The sequence below is a fragment of the Macaca fascicularis genome, chromosome 3, assembly GCF_037993035.2.
Source record: "Macaca fascicularis isolate 582-1 chromosome 3, T2T-MFA8v1.1".
Lineage (NCBI taxonomy): Eukaryota > Metazoa > Chordata > Mammalia > Primates > Cercopithecidae > Macaca > Macaca fascicularis.
This window is the reverse complement of record NC_088377.1, coordinates 47,701,548-47,724,404: the sequence shown is the minus strand read 5'-3', so window position 1 is coordinate 47,724,404 and position 22,857 is coordinate 47,701,548. Positions and strand designations below refer to the sequence as shown.

The 22,857-nt window shown below is 43.3% G+C and overlaps 1 protein-coding gene across 8 annotated transcripts in view; it reads left to right on the top strand.

Moving 5' to 3' along the window:
* Window positions 1-646: 646 nt before the first annotated feature.
* SMURF1 (SMAD specific E3 ubiquitin protein ligase 1) overlaps window positions 647-22,857 on the top strand; it is a 122,385-nt gene continuing 100,174 nt past the window's right edge. For 4 of the 8 annotated variants that reach the window (XM_065541693.2, XM_065541692.2, XM_065541691.2 and 1 more), the window contains exon 1: window positions 6,982-7,972. In XM_065541693.2, the coding sequence (XP_065397765.1) occupies window positions 7,825-7,972 (148 nt within the window). In that variant the 5' untranslated portion in view covers window positions 6,982-7,824. Of the gene's footprint in view, window positions 1,018-2,247; window positions 2,588-6,981; window positions 7,973-22,857 lie in introns of those variants that run through there. The other 4 variants (XM_005549123.5, XM_005549122.5, XM_005549121.5 and 1 more) reach the window with 2 other exon arrangements.

The window sequence follows — 22,857 nt, the reverse complement described above, 5'->3', positions numbered from 1 at the left end:
GACTGGGGAACACCGACCACAATGCTGCTTTCTTGTTTGGTAAAATTGTATGCAGATTGGATAATAACAAGCATCCGCCTCTCAACTTTATCCCTCTCTCATCTCATTTTCCTTGTCCGTGTATGGCACTTCTGCGATTCTGGCAACTTTGTTATGGGTCAGTGGAGCACACCGGTTGTACAGAACACACCTAAGCGCTTTGTCTCTTTGAGAAGTCCCTCCCTTGAACTTGCACGATCGAAAGCTCTCAACTAAAAAAACTGGTATTGCACGCCTGTGTGCAAGGTGCTTGGTGTGGACACAGCCCACGGTTTCATGCAAACACCTCTTCAGTCACTCAGGAGCCACTCAGAGCCTCGCAGAGACAGGGGCCAAAACAGAGGGCGACGGCGCACTGGGCCCCGGGGCCAGCTCTGCTCTCCCTTCCCGGGCTTGGGGCCAGATTCTCCCACCCGCTGGCTCGAGGAAGCGGGAAGACCCCATCCCGCGCGATCCGGGCCTCGCGCGCCCGAGGCGGGTGGGCGACGTAGCGGCGCGCCCCGCCCCGCCCCGCCCCGCCCCGGAGCACGCCGCGGGGGCGCGCACGCACGCAGGCACGGGGGCGCGCAGGGCCGGGCCGGCACGGCGGCGGGCGCGCGCGCGGCTCGGGGAGGCGGCGGCGGCGGCGGAAGCGGCGAGGGCGGCGGGCGTCCGGCTCTGAGGTGGTGGAGGCGGCGGCGGCTGCGGCTCGGGACTGGGCTCGGCTGGGAGGAGCGAGAGTCAGAGCGCCGCAGCGAGCGCCGATCTCCCGGCTCGACCATCCGCCTGCCGCCCGGACGCCTGGGCCGCGGAGTTTGTGTCCCGGCTTGGACCCCGGCGCCCAGCCCGGAGCCGTAACCTTGAGGCGGCGGCGGCGGGGCCGGGCCGGGCCGGGCCGGGGGGCGGTGGCGCTGGATCCGCGGCTGCCCGATCGTTGGCGGGAGATGTCGAACCCCGGGACACGCAGGAACGGCTCCAGCATCAAGATCCGTCTGACAGGTACGGCCGGCGGGAGGCCCACCCGCGCCCCTGCGCCCCTGCGCCCCCTCGCCCTCCGTGGAATTCCCCGCCGGGCGCCCTTGGAAGCGGCCCTCCCCCACGCCGGCCGTTGTCCCAGGACCTCGTCACCCCCTTCGGCGTGCGCCCCTTGCTTCTCCCTCCCGGCCCCGCCCCCTCGCCGTTGCCCGGCCCCGCCCCCTGGCCGCTCGCGCCCCCACGGTCTCCCGTTCCCCCGCACCTGCCCCTTCGCGTCTCCGTCCTGGGTCCGCCCCTCTCATTTCCATTCCTGGCCACGCCCCTTGCATCTCCTTCCCTGGCCCCGCCCCTTGCATCTCCTTCCAGGCCCTGCCCCCTCACCTCTCCCCGGCTCGGCCCCTTGCCTCTCGCTTCCCTTCTTCTCCCTAGCACCGGACCCCTCGCTTCTCCCTCCAGGCCCCGCCCCCTGGCGGTCCTCTCCTTTCCCCACCTTTACCTCCCCGGCACCTGACCCCTCACATCTCCCTGGTCCCGCCCCCTCGCTCCTGTCTGCTCCCGCCTCCTTACTTCTCTGGCCCCGCCCCCTCGCTTCTCCCTGGTCCCGCCCCCTCGCTTCTCCCTGGGTCCAGCTCCCTTGCTTCTCTCTGGTTCCGCCCCCTCACTTCTTTCCTAGCCTGGGCCTTCACTTCTTCCTGGTCCCGCCTCCTCACTTCTTTCCTAGCCTCGGCCCTCACTTCTTCCTGGTCCCACCCCCTCGCTTCTTCATTCCTGGCCCCGTCCCCTTGCTTCTCTCGTTTTTTTCTCTCCTCCGCCGTTTTTACGCCCTCCATGCTTCTCCTTGCTTCCCAACCTCTCCGCCCACCTGCCCCCTCGCTTTTCCTTCCTGGCCTCGCCTCTGTTCCCCTGGTCCCATCCCTCACTTCTCACCACTTTCCCATCCTCTCTCTTGCTTTCCTGTTTCCCCTCCCACCTGCTCGCTCCCTTCATCCTCCTGGACTTTCCCACCCACTTCTCCCCCACTTCCATCCTCTCTTTTGCTATCTCCCCTTCCACTTGCCCCTTGCTTCTGCCCTCCTGCCCCCACCCACCCGCTTCTCACCCCCTCAATCCTTTTTCGTTCTCCCTCACCCCCTACACCGTCCTCATTTCCTTCTTCCACTAGCCCCGCCCCTCACTTTCAAGCCCCGCCCTCATTCCTGCCTAGCCCCGCCCCCTCGCTGCTGTCTGGCGGGGCCTCCACCCTTTCTTTCCTTCAGCCTGAAATTCCTCAATCCTATCTTGTAGCTGCTCCCAGTCCTGCTCTCCTCACTTCCCCCTGGTCCAGCCCTCGTCAGTCTCAGTCTGGGCCACTTCCTGTCTCTTAGGCCAGACCGCTAGCTACTTTTGACTCGGCTTCTTCAATTTTTACCTTTTCTGCATTTTGTTTCACCATCACCCTCACACTCAGCAACCCTGAGCGCCCGTGAGACGCTGATCCCTACTCCCACACTCACTGGAGGCTTTGGAAGCTGCCCACACGCAGGCTCCTTGATTCATTTCGTCTTCAGTGAAAAGCCCGTGTTTCCTGGGTGGCTCTGTAGTGCCACCTTCAAGGGTGAGCGCAACTCTCTGCCGTGGGCCTGCGACTTGGTGGCGTGGATGTGATGCCAGCCTGTCTCCCCAGTGGGCTCCAGAGGTTCTGGACCAGGCTGCATCCTCATTTTCCCTTTCTCACTCTCCTTGGTACTACTGTCTTCCCAGTTTCAATTCATCCCTAAAGCAGGACGGCCGTGTTGCAAATGTGGCTCTGCTCCGGGACTTTCCAAACTCGAATATTTCCAGCTCTGTAAAGAAACTAAAAAGTTCATTCTAATCCCCGTCAGGGATTTTCCCCTGGATTTTTCTGTTCAGTGGCTCAGTCGGGTGAGAACTCCAAAGTCCTGGTCTGGGCAGGTCCTTTCAAAGAGAGAATGAGCGTTTTGAACACTATATGGCAGATGCGCAGCCATAAAGTCATTGGTAAAATCCATGCAAACAATGGGTAATTTTTTTAAAACTAAAATTTACTTTGAGAGCCCATAGTTGTTGCATGGCCCAACTTTTGTCTGAAGAGAAGGTTTTGTTTTTTTGTATAAAGATAATGAGATAATGATTTGGACCCAGACCCAGACCCTGGTTTTGTAATGTAAGAGGTAGTTTCCTCTGGGATCTTTGCTTCTGGGGAAATAGATTTCTTCACACCAGGGCTGATAGGAAACACTTCTCACTTTGTAGATACAATGTAGATACATTTTTATTTATGCGGTAACATAAAAGTAACATTTTTGAGATTGTAATACTTGGAAAGCTTTTAACTTGGTTCTGATTTACAACTCAGTCTGTAATTGACATCATATTGGTTTCAGTTATCTTGTTAAAAGCGAAAGCAACTGATTTTGTGTTTTGTTAGAAATATGATGAGTGTTTTAGAAGGAATAGGTTTTAATTGAAATGTTTATGTCCGGTATATATATATTAATTAATCCTAGTTGCCAAGCCTGGGCCTTGAAAGGGAGGACTTGGGTTGTCCTCCTCCCAAATTATTTTTGGATTCAGGAATTTAGATTATCGATGCAAGAATGCTTTAAGGAATTTTTGGATGACATTTGATAGGGAAGGACCAGGTGATGAGTGTTCTTTCTGAAACACCTTTTCCCTTTCCCTTTCCCTTTCCCTTTCAGTAGATGTTATGAATGGTTTGAGAGGATCTGTGAGTGTGATCATCCTTACAATATGATTGCGGTTTAGCGGTGATGGTGTACACATGCAATGCCAGTACGTGGAACCTTAGTTTACCTCGAAAGGTTTGAACTAGAAAGTTTGTTGACAGCGGAATAGGTTTTGGCCTCATCTTTTTGGTTAAGGGAAGTTTGAACTCTCACTTCTGGAATGTTGAGTAACAATCTTTCAGAAGTTGAATACTTTTGTTACAGGTTTCAGAGTTTATTTCCATGTTTGTTATTTGAAAAAAAAAAAAAAAAGGACTTTAAAAAAATGAGGGATGTTTCAACCAGTCAATGAATATACACAGAGCGATATTCAGTGCAAAGATAGCAAAGATGGCTGGGCGCGGTGGCTCACGCCTGAAATCCCAGCACTTTGGGAGGCTGAGGCGGATCATGAGGTCAGGAGATTGAGACCATCCTGGCTAACACGGTGAAATCCCGTTTCTACTAGAAATACAAAAAATTAGCGGGGTGTGGTGGCACGCGCCTGTAATCCCAGCACTTTGGGAGGCTGAGATGGGGCGGATCATGAGGTCAGGAGATTGAGACCATCCTGGCTAACACGGATGAAACCCCATCTCTACTAGAAAGACAAAAAATTAGCTGGGCGTGGTGGCACGTGCCTGTAGTCCCAGCTCTTTGGAAGGCTGGGGCAGGAGATAGCTTGAACCCGGGAGGTGGAGCTTGCAGTGAACTGAGATTGTGCCACTGCACTCCAGCCTGGGGGACAGAGCAAGACTCTGTCTCAAAAAGAAAAAAAAAAAAGAAAAAAGATGCTGAAGAGACTACATTTAGAACTTTGGGGTCCACGATTCTATTTGGGGGTGAATAGGGCATTAGATTTAGAGTTAGGAGACCTGGATTCTAGACAGATCTCTCATTAACTACGTGTTACGGAACAAGTTATTTAACCTTTTTGGGTCTCAGTTTCTTTATATATCAAATGAGATTTCAGCTCTGTTATAATACTCTGATCCTCCTTCTCACAGGATATATCAATTTGGCTACCTACTTATTTCAAATCACCGTTGGGCACTTAGGCTTACTAGTGTTCTTAATCCTGATATTCAGAAAATTGTGTTGGAGTGTAGCACATGTGTTTGATTTATGCCAAGCATTAATTTTGTGTATTGATTACATTTATGACTTTATTTCTTCATGTGAGATTGTTTTTGAAAACTGTTGGATAATATGTGGAACTGCTTTGGCAACCTGGTCTAAACAGAAGAATATTTGAGCCTTTATATTTAAAATAATATCATTTTAATGAATGTTTTTGTGGTATTTTAGTAGGAAAATAGTTTTTAAATTGTTTCAGTAGGTTTGGGGGCATAATATATCCAGAATCAAGTAATCTTTGTTAAAGAGCATTATCTTGTAGTCATTGGAGTTCACTGGCAAATCAAACACTTTAGAAACATTTCGATTGAAGAATCAAGCAGGTTTTGCAAAAACTTTGTTCTTATGTGGTACACAAATGAATCCCAGACGCATTGTTTAGGCCACTTTAGGTAAAAGAATGGAATTCAGGGTTCTACAATGCTCTTCAAGAAGATTAAATTTTATTGTAATGTCAACCAATTAGGTGAAATACCAAGTGCCTAAACTTTTTTTGCTTTTATGCATTGAAATACTCTCAGATGTCTTGGTGTTTTTATATCTTTTGGAGCATGACTACATATTGTGAAGTAAGAAAAACTCTAATTCCAAATAGAGAGGGACAAAGTGGCTTTCCTTCATAGCATGTGGAAATAGGAGGTTGTTTTTAAAATTGTAGCACATGAGATACAAGGGTGACTTGTGTTTTGGCATTCAGATGGTGCAACTTTGAGTGAAATAGTTGTAGTAATAGCTGTTGATGACGTTGATTCATCAATTATACGTGTCTCGATTGATTCAAAATAGTTAAGTTTCTCAAGAAAGATTAAGAAAATTGTTCAGACTGTTGACTTTGTCAATTTGTACCAGCTAAGAACCTCACTTATGTAAGGCAGGCCAAACTTTTGTTTCAAAAACCATATAACACAGTTGTTGTGATAAGATGGAATAAGTGGTCAGTTTTTAGCTCCCTTTGCATTTACATTAGGGTTTGCCTCAAATTTAGGAAGACACAGCTTAAGGCAGTTCTTTGAGCTGAATTATTGGAAGGTGTAGGATGGGTTAGAACAAATGCTGTTGCAAAACTTGAATTGCAATTATACTTTAAGAAGAATCACGTCCTGCCAAATAGAGGTTTTTATCATTGATTTTGTGATTTGATCACATTTGCGTTGCCTTTTAAAACAACTTTCTCTTTTCAAATACTTTTTTTTTTCCTTTTAATCTTCTTGGCCCACCCAACTGACTTTAGACATGAAATTTTTCATATGCTTTATTTCTATCTCCATTTTTACCGTAGTTGTGATTTATCAAACCAAGATTTTTTACTTCAAGCCCATCTGTCAGAGTTTAAACCCTCTAGTCTTAGTTTAAACGACATACAAAAGTCATTTCTGAATGTTGGGTTTTTCTTTCTCTTCCACAAATTTTCATTTTCTTGGTTCAGTCACAATGTCAGGTTCTAGTGTGGAACATTGGGTGAAAGAAAGGAGGTTTTGGAGGCTGTGTTATTTATGAAATATTTCCTCATGGATTAAGAAAGAAAAAAAGACAAAAAGACAAATAATGTTTCAATATCACCTCAGTGATCCAGTTAACTAGACTGGCTGTTTTGTACAACATTGTGGGCACTGGTTAACAGTTAAAATAGCTGAATTGTGCATTTTATTGAGTGAGGTTCAAAAAAGCCTCAAATGGATGAAATAACTTGGTATCTTTGCCATGCTCTGATTTGCTGGGTAAGAAAGCTAACTTATAGGATGCTTATTTGGATCAATTTTATATAATTTCAAAACCATTTTAGAGGCTAATTTTTTTTAAAACAAATAAGGAATATACAGTTTTTTTTTTTTTGGTCACTGAACAAGTTAAATTACTGGTTTGTTATTTTGTGAGTGAGTTTGTAAGTGAAAGCCTCCAACCTAAATTAGCTTCTTGTCCAGGGAACTCATTCTGACTGACTAAAGTCCCTAAGGCCTTTCTAGTTAAAGGAAAGCCATGGAGCTATGTTTAAAAAACAAAAGCACATAGCCATGTGGCTTCTTTTTAAAATGTCAGTATTACTGTTTTGTCTGCAGACGCAATTTAATTCATTTCGATATTTAAACCAAGTGGAATGTTGTTTCTACATTTCTGGACTAATGGGGGGAAAAAACCCTTATATTCTTTTAAAACAAGGCTTAAATAATGTACAATGAGCCCGTCTGGTGACGCGCCCCACTCTGTAATTCCAGCTGTGTTCACCTCCACTGCAGCTGAAAGGAATTCTAATTGGCTGAGGAATGTCGGCAACATCGTTTATCACTGAACAGGAACCTATCCTCCTGGCTGCTGGATGATGCATTTCAGATGTTTTAAGCTCCTGAGCCCAACTTGGGGCTTGCTTTCAGGAGTCTGTAAGAGCATGTCATGAAGCTGCAGATTGTAGACGGCAGCCTGTGTTCTTCTTTGTATGTTGGGCATCCGCTGAGTTTTCTAAAGGACATGATGGTTTCTTATGGCTCCAACACTGGATTGGGGATCAGAAGGTCTGAATTTGATTTCTAATTCACACAAGTACCACAGTGAAGAAAGGGGAGGGGGTGCATAGAACTATAATCTTTTCTTGATTCAGTTTTCCTATCTTTAATGCCAGAGATCTGTCTTTTTAGATTACAAAGGGACCTGCTAGAGATGGATTAAATATTTTAATGAGTAGTTATGAATTATTTATAGAGTATCACAATGTTAATATGGTCATAGATTCCTGTTATTTCTTATTCCTAAATAACCAGGTAAATAATAAAGCTAATAATGTACTTTTATATTGAAGAAAATCTATAGAACCGATTAATAAACATGAAAAAATAATACAATGAATTGATAAATTCTCTATGTATTCAGAAAGTTCCTTAGAGAAATAGTGTTAGAAGCCAAAACCAGCATTATCTTTATTTTTATTTTATTTTATGTTTTTCCCAGGCCAGGTAATGTGCCATGGGACAGCCTCATGTTTATTTTTTGTTTTGTTTGGAGACGGGGTCTCGCTCTGTTACTCAGGCTGGGGTGCAGTGGCACGATCATGACTTACTGCAGCCTCGACTTTCTGGGTTCCAGTGATCCTCCCACCTCAGCCTCCCGAGTAGCTGAGACCACAGGTATGTGACACCATGGCCGGCTAATCATCGTAGCTTTGGTAGAGAAGGGGTTTCGCCGTGTTGCCTGGCTGGTCTTGAATTCGAGAGCTTAAGCAGTCTACCTGCCTCAGCCTCCCAAAGTGCTATGATTACAGGCATGAGCCACTGCACCTAGCCCGCATCATCTTTAAATGATGAAATTGTGGAAGCATTCCCATTAAAATCAGGAACAATGCAGGGATGTACACTGTCAAAATAGTTACTATTAATAACTACAGAAAGACATCAGAAAGCGGGAGACAAAATTGCTGTTATTTACAGATGTTATGATATATCTTTAAAAGCCCAAAAGATCAGCTGAAAAACAATTATAAACAATAAAAAAACTTTAGCTGGATGGAAAATTTCTCCATGGCAAAAATAGGATAAAACATGCAAAGACAAACTATAAAAACAATCTATAATGGATATGAAAATGAAAGTGTGGTTTTCCTAATACATAAAGAGCCTTTAAAATCAATTAGGAAAAGGCCAGTACCTAATAGGCAAAGGATATGGGCAATTCACATAAAAGAAAATAGAAATGGATTTGAAACGTGAAAAGACAACCCTGGCCGGGCGCGGTGGCTCAAGCCTGTAATCCCAGCACTTTGGGAGGCCGAGACGGGCGGATCACGAGGTCAGAAGATCAAGACCACCCTGGCTAACTCGGTGAAACCCCGTCTCTACTAAAAAATACAAAAAACTAGCTGGGCGAGGTGGCGGGCGCCTGTAGTCCCAGCTACTCGGGAGGCTGAAGCAGGAGAATGGCGTAAACCGGGAGGCGGAGCTTGCAGTGAGCTGAGATCATGCTACTGCACTCCAGCCTGGGCGACAGAGCAAGACTCCGTCTCAAAAAAAAAAAAAAAAAAAAAAAAAAAGAAAAGGCTACCCTATTTTCTCTCTTCTTCTTTCCTTTTCTTTTCTTTTTTAGAGATGGGGTCTTGCTCTGTAGTCCAGGCTAGACTAGAGGACACTGGCATGATCATAGTTCACTGCAGCGTGGAACTCCTGGGCTCAAACAAACATAATTTCCTGGGTAGCTGGGACTACAAGTATATGCCACTGTGCCCTGTTCTCTCTAATGCCCATTTTCTTTCTTTAAGAAATTATTTTTCATTGATAATCAGTCCTATTCATACTAAACAAACTACAAATTAAAAGTAAGAATGAAACAATTTTTCATTTAGAAGAATGGCAGACCAAACAGTTTGAAATTTTTCTGTGATGAGACAAGGGTGTGGAAAAACAGGTCTTTTACCCTGGTGGTTGAGAATATAAATTGATAGAGTAGGTACTAAGGGCAGTTTGGTACTATCTATCAGATCATAAATGTTTATGCTCTTTGATCTAGCAAGTCTACATGTCGGACTTTTATGGGTGTATTCACACATTTATGTCAAGTCTGATATGCAAAATCATTGCAGCATTGATTGAAATTACAAAAGACTGAAATCAACGTGAATGTGTATCAGCAGCGACTAGTTAAGTAAATGGTTGTGTATCCCCAATGATGCGTAGCTGTTTAAAATAGTAAGATAGCGTTTTATATTCTGATATGGAACATTCTCCAAGATACATTATTGAGTGTGGGGGTGGGGGGGGAAGCATGATTCAAAACAGAGACTAGTGTGAGTGCTATTTGAATAATAAAACAAGAAATAAAAATAAAGGGGGAAATTTATAGATAGGTCTGTATAGAATATGACTGGAAGATGTTGACTGTTGATTTCCTCTGAAGAGATTCTCCTGTTCTCCTCTTCAGATGAAAGAGAGAGAGAGGAGAGAGGAGAGAAAAGAGAGAAGAGAGGGCAACTTTTCATTATATGCCTTTTGTAATATTTAATCTCCTCCCTTCTCTCACCCCCTTGAGCGTATATTGTTTTTCAACAATTAAAAAGATTAAAAAGCTCTTAAATAGATAAGAATTTCTTAGTGCAACTAGTAAGTACATTAACTGCCAATAGGAATCGTTTTGAAATGTAGACATTCTGAAAAATCAAAATGATGGTGCCGAATGTATTTTAAAAGGCTAAAATATTATAGCATTTCAAAGTATATACTCACGTTTATAAGGACTTCCTCACTAGGAAGACTCCTGGGTTCTACAGAATAAAATTCTTGGCTACTTGTCTTATAGCTCTGAACAGACTTATTTTCCCAGAGACTATGTTTATTATATGATAGCAAGATGCCTGACCCCCCCCCAAAAAAAGCTTGTTCTATCATATTAAAATAAGGCAAAATGATTACTTTCAGATTAAGAAATTTGGAGTCCTTAGATCTTGTTTATACAGTGAGTTCTTTAAAAAACTGAGGTTTGGTTCTGAATAATAGTGGTTTACATAATTTATTTAGAATGTCATTTACGGTTATCACTGACCTATTTTTATAAAATAATCTCATCCCTAAAGTAGGAGTAAAATGCTCATTTGCATAAGCCATTAATAATAATTTAGTATTTTTCCAAGTATTTATAGTCAATATGTTTGCCATGAACTTTTTTAAGGGATTGTTTTTAATTTTAGAAGTGCTTTAAAAAGCAATATTGGCATCTGGCTCTGGAGAAGTAGAAAACATGGTAACCTCAATGTCATATATTGACTTTTTTTCCCCTCTTAGGTCTTTGGGGTAAAAAATCCAAAGTTTACTCAATTTCATTTCTACATATATTACCTACAAATTATAGAGGTGAGACCTGCTTGCTGCCTGTTCATACCTGTCAGTGATATTAATGCCTCAAGTCTGTACAGTGTTTCATAGTTTCCAAAGGGTTCTCACATGGTTCCTCACTTGAGCCTGGTGAGGAAATACCTATAAACATGGGTTTAAGTTTTAGTCCCTTGTAAAACTCTGGTATAATATCAAAACCAGGAAATTGCTCACAGATTCTAAGGACTGGGGAAAAGAGAAAAATAAATTGCTCAGGAGTAGAATTTGCAAAAAAAGCAACAAAACCAAAAAACTCTGGAAATAATGCACATTAAGCCTTACAGAGCGAGACCATGTCTCAAAAAAAAAAGTGGTGGAGAAGCATTTTTCCTGATCTAGATCAAGAAATAGAATATCACGGGTGCTTGGAACAGCCCCACAATCCTGAAAATACCTCCTTCTCACTTTCTACCTCCCTGAAACCCCCCAAAGATAACCACAGTCCTGACTTGTAACAGCCTGTTTTTGAACTCTGTATTAATGGAATCACACTGCATGCAACTGGTTTCTTTTGTTCAATGTTATTTTTGTGAGATTTATCCATATCGTTATGTGTGATTGTACGTCAGTCATTCTCTTTGCTGTTCAGTATCCCATTATGGGCGTATACCAAAATTTATCCCTTTATCTTTTGATGGGCAGAGTCCTTTCTAGTTTTGGCTTTTAAGACTAGTGCCGTTTGGCATTTTCATGTATGTGTCTTTTGGTGAGTATTTGCATACACTTCTGTTGGGTGTGTACTCAGGAGTAGAATAACTGGACTGTGGAATAGGCATATGATCAACTGTAGTGAAACTTGCTAAATGCTTTTCCAAAGTGGTTGTACCAATTTACATTTTCCACCAGTAGCATATGAAAGTTCCAGGTGCTCCTTTGCCAACCTGGGTGTTTTCTTTTTCATTTTAATCCTTTCCTTGAGTGTGGATTGGTGTCACACATTGTGGTTCTACTTCCTACTTTCTCCAATCTATACCTTAAATGGCAGCCTTAGAAATCTTTTCTTTTTTTCTTTTATAATTTTGAAGTAATGATAGATTCACAGGAGCTGGGAGAGAAATGTACCGGGAGGTCCTGTGTACCCTTCACTCAGCCTCCCCCAATTTTAATGTTTTGTATAACTATGGTATAATATCAAAACCAGGAACCTGTCCACGGGTTCTAAGGATTGGGAAGAAGTGAGGGCAAAATAACACAAGCAAAAAGCCCCGGGAAACTAACTGTTTACATTGGTGCAATCCAGAGCTTAGTCAGATTTCACTAGCTCTGTGTGCCCTGTGTGTGGGTGTGGTTTTGTGTGCACTGTGTGTGTGTGTGTAACAGTCTATGCAGTTTGATCCCATGTACAAATTCATGTCACCACCATTGCAATCAAGATGCCCAGCTGCACCATCACCCCAGGCTCCTTGGAGCTACCCCTTTCTAGCTTCATCCACCCCTCCCCAGTCCCTGGGACCCTGGCAACTACTAAACTGTCATCCCCACATCTTTTAAGAGCATAAATCAGATCGTGTCATTTCCTTCCTTAAAGCCCTCCAGCAGCTCCCTGTTCAGAATAAAATCAAACTCCCTCTCTGATCCTGCCATCTTCCTCTCTGGCCGCCTCTGTGCCAGGTTCTGCCTTATTCTCCACCCCAGTCCTTAAAGGTGAGTTTAATCCTGCTTAAGGGCTTTTGTGTGAATTATTCCTCTGTGTGTGTGTGTCCGTGTGTCTGTGTGATGTTATAATACTCTTCCTCTCGACTTCTCAATGGCTTCTTCCTGTCATTCAGGCCTTCAGCCTAAATAAATATCATCAGCTCAGGGAGACCCTCCCTGACCATCCCATCATAGTCGCTCCCTCACTCACCATCAGGCAGCCTATTCGGCTGTCTTCACAGCACTCACCACTTCATGGTATTTTTGTTTGGTTGTTCGGCCATCATCCATCTACCAAGGTCCAATCAATTTTTATTTTCTGTCTCTGCTTTTGGTAGTCAGGTTCCGTGAAGCTAGAGTCCTTGTTGTCTGTTTACTTCTGTATCCCCTTAAACACTGCTTGGCGCCTGCTGGTGCTCACAAATACCTGGTGAATGAGAGAATTAATGCCCTCCTTGTTTATTGGATCTCCTGGTCGCCTCTGAGTTGGGCATCGGAGGACACCTCTCTCGGAGGCAGCATTGCGTTCATAGCCACTTCTTGTTATATGAGCACGGATTAGAGATCAAGCAATTACAGGTTGTTGTCAGCCAGGCTTGGGGTTTCTTTGACTATCTGATACCCTAAAAGCCAAGTCTACTGTATCTTGGGCTTCTGGGCTATTCCAGGGGCTTGACCCAAAGCCTGAAATTTTAATTCTGGAATTTGGCGCATCTTCGTAGCATTTGGTTTCCTGGTCTTCTTCTTAGCCTGTCCCTCAGGGCTGTTGGGGATAACTGTTTGGGCTGGAGAGACCTCATTCATTTGCCCCTTGCCCAAGCTTTGCGGTTGCATCTTGAATAACATATCCCATTTTCAGGCTGTGAATACTGGACCTGACTGCTTGGGAGAGACCTGGGGACGGCTTCTTTTTCTCACCCTACCTCACAGCCTTATCTCCTGCTAAGTAGTCTCTCTCTCTCTCTCTCTCTCTGTTTCTTTCCTGCATTTTGTAGCAGAAAGGGCCTCTTTTCCTCCCTCTTCACTGCATTTTCTTTGAGACAGGATCTTATTCTGTCACCCAGGCTGGAGTACAATGGCACAGTCATAGCCCACTGCAGCCTCAGACTCCTGGGCTCAAGTCATCCCCCACCTCAGCATGAGCCACCATGCCCAGCTAATTGTTAAACTTTCTGTAGAGACGTGGTCTCACTATATTGCCTAGGCTTGTACAGAACTCCTGGCTTCAAGTGATCCTTCCATCTCGGTCTCCCAAAGTATAGGATTGCAGGCAAGAACCACCCACCTACCCACTTCCTTGATTCTTTCCTACCAGGTCCCTTAGTGTTCCTTGTAATCTCGGTGGCTGCATCAGATCACAGTCTGATTGTTTCTTTCCCTGATAATAAAGATAGTTAAATTCTCAGGTCGGGTGAGGAGGGTGTTCATTGGTTTTCACCCTGCCTCCTTTCTTCAACTAATTTCCACATTTTTAGTTCTGTCTTTTATTTACAATATCGTACTTTCTAATGTTGCTGTTGTTTAAAAGCAGGATACCTTCAGATGTAAGTAGCAGAAAACCTAGGTTAAATTGGCTCAGTAGAGAGAATTTTAGTGAATTCACTGAAAAGCACAAGTTATTCCTGTGGCAAAGCAAGGCCCTGGTTTCTCTCGGTATCTCAGTGTTGTGACCTCAGCACCATTCATGACCAGGTCTTCCCCTTGTGCTCAAAAGGTGGCTGCCGGCAGCTCCGTGGCTGTTTGCTTGCAGCTTTAAATCCACCAAAAAAGTTAAAAGTCTGCTTCTTCAACAGCTCAGTCCTGGGATAGAAGGCCTGGAGTCGAATCCTCTTGTCTCATTGGCCTAATTTGGGTCAAGTGTTCATTGCTGAACCAACTACTGTGGCTGGGATGATGGGATGTGCTAGTTGAACAATCAGGTTCCATCTTTGAATCTAATCGGGGATTAGTCCCACTCACAAAACAGACTTGGGTTATTTGGAGGAACAAGAATGTAGATGCCAGGTGGGCAATCAATAAATAACTAGATGATACTGATTGTTTTCTTTTAAAATTTATGTTAGCTTCATTATGCTGAGTCAAAGGAAGGTACAGCTACCATTTAATGCACTTCTGAAAAAGAGGTATACCTTCTCTGTGGTAGTATGAAGCAAAAGATCTATTTTGGTAAAAGTGCCAAGAATTTTTGACCAAGGGTTAGGAGTGGTACCTTTATATGTGAACTTAGCCTCGTAAATTTTGTTGTCAGTTTGTATTGCAGAATGTTACTGGATTGTTGTATAATGTTATTTTATTTGGGACTTTTTTTTTTTTTTTTTTATCTTTTTAGAGACAGAGTTTCACTCTTGTCATTCAGGCTGGACAAGATTGCAAGATTGCAATGGTGCAATCTCAGCTCACTGCAATCTCCGCCTCCCGGGTTCAAGCGATTCTCATGCCTCAGCCTCCCGAGTAGCTGGAACCACAGGCATGTGCCACCACCCCCGGCTAATGTTTTGTATTTTTAGTAGAGATGGGGTTTTACCATGTTGGCCAGTCTGGTCTTGAACTCTTGACCTCATGTGATTGGCCTGCCTCGGCCTCCCAAAGTGCTGGGATTACAGGTGTGAGCCACTATGCCCAGCCTATTTGGGAGTATTTTTAAACAAAATTTGGGTACAGATTATAGGAATACATTCTTAAATTGTTTCTCTAGTTGGCCGGGCGCGGTGGCTCAAGCCTGTAATCCCCGCACTTTGGGAGGCCAAGACTGGTGGATCACGAGGTCAGGAGATCGAGACCATCCTGGCTAATATGGTGAAACCCCGTCTCTACTAAAAAATACAAAAAACTAGCCAGGCGAGGTGGTGGGCGCCTGTAGTCCCAGCTACTCGGGAGGCTGAGGCAGGAGAATGGCGTAAACCCGGGAGTCAGAGCCTGCAGTGAGCTGAGATCCGGCCACTGCACTCCAGCCTGGGCGACAGAGTGAGACTCTGTCTCAAAAAAAAAAAAAAAAAAAAAAAATTGTTTCTCTAGAGATAACAGGGCAGTTTTAAGAAAGAAAAATACATGCTAATTATCTGTAAATTGAATTCAGGATGTGTAGAAAGAAAAATAATTTAGTTTTTATGCAATAATATAATGTTTATAGGATAAGTGATTACCAGCCCTACCCTATAATAAATTCTTTGAATTAATGTTTGTTCTTTATATCTGGAGCTCTGTATTTTCACTTCTATACTCTTAAAAAAAAAAAAAAAGTTCTTGTAAGATGCTTTGCTGAAGTTTGAACCTGTGTTCCAGGAACGGTTGAATCCTACAGACCCCTAAGCTCTTCTGTCTGTGGAATCAGTGAAGTGGAATGATTAAGGGCTGGGCTGAAGCCAGCCTGTGCCTTTACACAAATAACTTCATTTCTTAGTTTCCTTAGCTATAAAAGTGGGGGAAGGCTCGAAGTAGTGGCTCACACCTGTAATCTCAACATTTGGGGAGGTTGAGGTGGAAGGATGACTTGAGGCCAGGAGTTTGAGACCAGCTGGGGCAACACAGCAAGACCCCATCTCGACAAAAATAAAAAAAAAATTAGCTGAGCGTGGTGGTGCACACTTGTAGTCCAAGCTACTTGGGAGGCTGAGGTGGGAGAATTGTTTGGGCTCAAGAGGCTGAGGCTGCAATGAGCTGTGATTGTGCCACTGCACTCTACTCTAGCCTGGGTGACAGAGTGAGACTGTCTTAAAATCCACATGCAATGTCTGGTACGTAATGTGTTCAGTATGTGTTAGCTAATACTAACATGGTCTTATTTCAATGAGTCTAAGATGACCACTTGCAAGTCATGCCATTGTTTTATGTACTGCTTAAAAAGAAACACAGGTAATTAGATTGCAAAATGTGATTCATTGGAGGATTTCAAAAAATATGAAAAAATGTGTCTTGAAATGAATGATATATGGTTTTAGGGCTGCCTCTGACTTGGAAGTCCTGGGAATTGTTTGCATACCCATAAATATACACCATCTGTCTTGGTTTAAACATAATAGAGTATGATCTAAAGTTTCTTTTCATTTTTGTTTTTGTTCTAAACTCAACATGGAATTTGGCCTCATGTGTTGCAACACTGGAAATTTAATAATCACTAATTTATTCTGTAGGCTTAAATAATGGATTATATAACACCCAAGATTGGCTTGGCAACTTCAGTTATTTACTTTTCTTTAGCGATTTAGAAAAAATATGAGACATGTTTTTGGAAATCATTCCTATTGCTTGAATAAACCTGTTTGGGAGGTAAAGGCAGGCTAAATGGTAGTGCCTGTAACCTCTTAGAGTAGCAGGAACTATTGGCAGAAAGCCTGCTTAGGTAAACACCTTTGATACACCCAGCACATTCAGTTTAGAAAGTACAATACTGATATTTGAAAGCAATGCGTGGTAGTTGATTTTCCACTAAAATTTAAATGTGGACAGTGTATTATGGAGCTTGAATGATAGTCACAGGCTATTTAAGGACCAACTTGCAGAGTAAAAAGTTGCTATGTAATGCGCTTAGCATAAATTTAGAAGTAAAACCCGCAAGGATAGCACATAGCCTTATGAGACTGCCATTTCCCTTAGGAGCCTGGTATTTAGAATATTATGAATGGGATAGTTTATTATAAGCCTGTTTTTTTTTAAAGGCTTGCTTTTTGATATTAATATTGAAATGAATTATGGAAGCGTTTTTGGAGCCTTGACCTGTTTACTGACTGCATTATTCATGGCTTAATCTTATCAGCCAAATGTCAGCAGGATTCTACTTTTAAGACAACCACATGAGAAGAACAGATGTGCCACTGGGTCATCTTGTCATAAGCCGCAGAGGCTATCTCCTGGCACATCTGGCATGTGATGTATTTAAGTATTATTTGAGGGTGTTGAGGTATAATTTTGTAAAAGACTGTACCCTGGTACATGCCATATCTTAATGCATTCTGAAACAGCAATATTATTATCGTTTTTGGAAACCCCAGAGGGTTTATTTACTGTATCTTGCATAGGGTTCAGCTGAACGGTACAAAAAGTACATTTTTATTTTAGAAAAGCAGTTTTTGTTTAGAAAATGGAACCTGAATTGAAATAAAAGTAAAATTATTCTCAAAAGGAGACAGTTTCTCGATTTGAGTACATTTCGTATCGCCTGTGTAGTAGTGTTGTTTATATTTAGAATAGACGCAAGCCAGTCCACGATCTCTCAGCAAGACTTTACAAAAGGATATGATTTTGTCACAGTTTCTCCAGGTGTTTCACTTCAAGCAGTATAAGTCAAGGATTTGGTGTTTCACATACTAGAATAAATTGGATTTTATTCAGGAAAAAAACCCAACTTGTTAATTTGAAGTGCATGTCTCAAAGCCTAAAAATTATTTTAGTTAGTATTTTTAAGTAGATAATACATACATATGGTATAAAAGGGTTATCGTGAAAAACAAGCCTCCTTTCCGCTCTGTCCCTTGTTAACCAGCTTGCTCCAGAGAAAGAGCTGTTCTTTTTTTTTTATTTTTATTTTTTACAGATGGGGTCTTGCTATGTTGACCAGGCTGGTTTTGAACTCCTGGCCTCAAGTGATCCTCCCATCTCGGCCTCCCAGAGTGCTAGGATTACAGGTGTGAGCCACCACACCCGGCCGAGCTTTTCTTACCATGGTATTCTTGTGTTCTTCCAGAGATTTTTTTAAATGCCTTGTCCTTTTCTCCCTCCCTCCCTCTTTTTCTTTTAACACAGGTGGGAGCATTGTGTGTGCATTGTTGTATACTTGCTTTTTGCACATACAGATCAGGGATTTCTCCATATCTTTACCTCCTGATCTGCCTCCGTGGCAGGAACATTCGCTATGCAATGACTATCCCTGTGCTCATCAACATTCCCGCGTGACCTTGCAGTTAGGTGGGACCATGTAACTACTTCTGGTTAGCGAACTGTGAGAAGTGAGTGTCCCACTTCCGGGCTGAAGCACTAGGAACCTCCAGCTCTGTGGCAGAAGCTGCGTGTCGTGTGGTGGAGCCTCTATCAGCCTAGATCCCTGAGTGATTACGTGAAGCGGGAGCCGGCCCTTCCTCCCTGGCCCCTGCTCAGATCCAGCCTATGCTGAACACGTAGTTGAGCAAGAAATAAACTTCTGTTACGTTAATTTGTTTCTACATCACACAGCTCCTCCTGATATAGCCGATTTCTTTTTAATAGCTGTGAAATTCATAACACTTTGAATGAACCCAGTTCAGATTATCAAATAGCTTAAGAACAAAAGAGCATCTAATTAAAGAATAATAACTTTAAATATACAAATACCAGATCAATGCATCTTATCCCAATGTGTTACCGCACAAATATCTGTATACATAATTTCTAATTAAACTTTTTAATTTTTTTAAAATTTATTTTTTTGAGATGGTGTCTCGCTCTGTTGCCCAGGCTGGAGTGCAGTAGTGCAATCTCAGCTCACTGCAACCTCCATCTCCCAGGTTCAAGCAGCTCTCCTGCCTCAGCCTCCAAGTAGCTGGGACTACAGGCGCAAGCCACCATGCCGGCCAATCTTTACACTTTTAGTAGAGATGGGGTTTCACCATGTTGGCCAGGCCGGTCTTGAACTCCTGACCTCGTGATCCGCCCGCCTCAGCCTCCCAAAGTGCTGGGATTACAGGCATAAGCCACCACACTTGGCCAAGCCTATAATTAAAAACAAAAAAACAAACAAAAAGGAATATATGCTTATTGAAAAGTGTAAAGTAGAAATAAGTACTTTATTATTTGAAATGGGCTTGATTCTTTAATATTAAGGCTTACAATTTTTGTATTAGAATTTGATATTAATTTTCTAGTCATTCTAAAGGAAGGTAAATACCAAAGCCATACATGCTGTCTGTTCTCATTGAATACTACAGTCAAGAGAGAGGAGTATTAAAAAAGACTGTCTCTATGAGAAACTTAACAGCCATAGGGAAATGAGACGTTCACTAGAAACAGTTAAGTAACAATACAAAACGCCCCCGAGTCTAGCTGCTGGGGAGGCCAAATGTGAACTGGCTCTAGAAAGATCTGGGTGGGCTGAGAGACCATGTGGTAATAGCATAAGCAAAGACAAAGTGGACATGAGTCTGACTGCTTTGAAGGTCATACTGACAGAAAAGGTGCCAGGCAGGTAGAGGGAAGAGAGGACACGTGGCTTCTGTAGAAGTCATGAGATGTCGGGGAGATTGGATCAGGAAATGAGATGATCAATTGTAATTTTATAGGCCTGCTGGGTAGAAAGTAGGGACTTTTCCTTTCATGCCCTGAGGACAGCATGGAAACCAGGGATGGAGTAGCGTGGTAAGGAAGGGCCAGGTGCTGGAGGCAAGTGGCCTGGGTTCCAGTCCTGGCTTTGCCACCTTCTAGCTATGGAAAGTGCCGGGAGGGTGCATGGGGTAAGTGTATAGGTAATGTGAGCTGTGATGGTGACTGCCGTTGTGCTACTTGGGAAGGAACCTGGTGACACAGAGCAACACCTAATAAGGGAATAAATTAGGCCCCATTCACAAAGTGTGTTACTGTGTTTACACAAATGCTGGATGATATAGTCTTTCTCGGGTGTTTCACAAGCACTCCTTTATTGGGCACGGAGTTTAGACTAAGTGCTTTACAAAGATTCTTTAAAAACAAAAAACAAGAACATTTATTCGCTGGGCACAGTGGCTCATGCCTGTAATCCCAGCACTTCGGGAGGCCGAAGTGGGAGGATGGCTTGAACCCAGGAGCTCAAGACCAGCTGGGGCAACAAGTGAGAACCTCCCATCTTTAAAAAAACAAAAACAAAAAATTAGCCAGGCATGGTGGTGCATGCTTGTAGTCCTAGCTACTTGGGAGGCTGAGGCAGGAGGATCTCTTGAGCCCAGGAGTTTGAGGCTGCAGTGAGCCATGATGGTGCTACTGAACTCCAGCCTGGACAATAGAGTGAGACCCTGTCTCGAATGAATGAGTGAACGAATGAATGAAAATTTTTATTGAATAACTACTTTGCTCTAGGTGTCTGGCAAGTAGAGTACTGGACATAATAAAGAGGGTAGAGACCAGAGGAAGTAAATACTGTTTATCCATTCTGTACGTTGTTACTAAGTTAATGTCAGGTTTCTATTTGGCCCTTGAAAAACCACTCCAAGTAGATAAGAAGTATCTGTAAGTAAGTTAAATTTTTGTATGATGACGGATGTCTTGATAAAGAGCAGTGGCATTCAGAGGGAAGTTTAGTTGGCCCTGCCCTGGATGTCCTTGCTTTAGTATCTTGCTGCTTTATTGTAACATGCTTTCTTAAAACCTTCTTAGAAGTACTAATTGGATCCCAACTGTGGCTCCTCCAGTCAATGGTAAGTTAGTATTTGTGTAGTGACTTTTTTTTCCTTTTTGACACTGAGCCTACTTCCATTTACAATCAGATACTGCTTAAAATCTTTTTGTGGGCAAAGTAGGTCAAACCTAAAGTGCACAGAAGGGAACTGCTCAGGTAGAGAGGCAGGTTCCGTAGAAGCTCCTGTCCCGTTTTCCCTTCACTTGGTTCTGCCCTTGGATCACTTTTGCTAGAGCTGTACAACCTTCATGCCCAAAGCTTGGAGTCTCTCCAAAAGTATTCTAGAGTGAGATTCTGCCAAGTGCTAGCATTAAAGCTTGAGTGTTGGGACTTTGGAGTGCCCCTTCTGCCCTTTGGCCTTTTTAAACGGAATCTGGGCGAAGCTGGTAAGCTATACCTTACTATTCTAAGGTGATCACCACTTGGAGTATGGGTTTAAGAGTGCTGCTAACCTGGATTTCCAGTTCAGCTCTGCTGCTTGCTAGGGGGGTGACTTTGGACAATAATAATAAAGCTATTTGTCAATTATTGAAGCTTTTTACCATTTGCCAGGCAGCAATGATGCCAAGCACTTTTTATGGGTTATATTTCCTCCTCTTGATAAACTCACAAGATAGGTCCTATTCTTGTCCCTATTTTTGAGACGGTGAAATTGCAATGGAGTCAGCCAACCCAGTTCCACCACATACCAGTAGCCCTGGCCAAATCGTGTGCTTCATCTTTAAGCCTCAGACAAGACCTACCCCATCAGGTTGTTGCAAGGAACAAGTGAAGTAACCTGGTACCAGCTGTTGCCCAGCACATGTTAGGGGCTGGCTTGCCTAAGGCTTCACTGAGAGTATTTTGCAAGTGGACTAAAGTTGAACTGCTTTGGGAAGATATTTGGCTTCTTTGTAAGCTGGGTAAAGATCGTTTCTAAATCTAGTTCTTTTCCTTTTTGTCTCAAGATTAAACTTTTACTATCATTCAGTAAGGAGCTCTCATGTTTAGCCAACGTTCCCAGAAAGTGATCAGTTCAAGGGCTGTGGCATGGAGGGGAAATGATGTAAGCTTTATTATGATACAGATGAGTAACCATATAAAATGGAAAAGAATATTTGTTCTCCCCACATTCCCATCCTCTCTTTCAATCTAATATTTATCTATCTATCTATTACGAATTATTTGAGGCAGGGCCTCTGTCTGTCGCCCAGGCTAGAGTGCAGTGGTGCAGTCATAGCTCACTGCAGCCTCAACCTCCTGGGCTCATGCAGATCTTCCCACCTTGACCTCCTGAGTAGCTGGGACTACAGGTGTGCACTACTATGCCTGGCTAATTTTTTAATTTTTTGTAGAGACAAGATCTCACAGCGTTGTCCAGGCTTGTCTCGAACTCCTGGTCTCTAGTGATCCTGAGCCTCCTAAAGTGCTGGAATTATAGGGGTAAGCCACCACGCCCTGGCCATAATATTTATTTTTTTATTGCCATTTATAACTTGGCTTACACCGCTACTGGCTATTTACTAAAAATCAGAGCAAACTTTGCCTTATTATTATGTATTGCATATATATTTTTGAAAGGTCACTCTGTGATTGCAGTTTCACTAAAAAAAAAAAAAAAATGAAAGTTTTGGTGACTTCCAGAAGTTTGGGAATTCTTGGTTTACGCTAGCCCTGTGCTATGTTTCTATTTGGCTCTGTCCTCAGACCTTGCCACCATTCTCTCTCGGTGAAAGAACTTGGCTTCACATTCTGTTCAGTTTCATGAACCTGCCTGTCACTTTGAGGCAGCATTTGGGATTCTGCTTCATTAGCCTTTGAACTCATGAACCCAGTTGAGAGGATTTGCTGCTATAGACAATTGTTGGATCTTCAAGATACTTTGAACAGTTCCCAAGTACAACACCAGTGGTTGTCCAAAAGACATAGAGTAGTGATGTGAAATTATGATTATGTTAAAAAAAAAAAAAAAAGGAAAAAGAAAAAAGCCCTGTGGTATGGTTGACGTCAGTGCTATGGAGTGAGCCTCTTAGTAGTGCAGTCAAGGACACTGACGCTTTTTTTTTTTTTTTTGAGATGGACTCTCACTCTATCACCCAGGCTGGAGTGCAGTGGTGCCATCTCAGCTCACTGCAACGTCTGCCTCCCAGGTTCAAGCAATTCTCCGGCCTCAGCCTCCCAAGTAGCTGGGATTATAGGTGCCCGC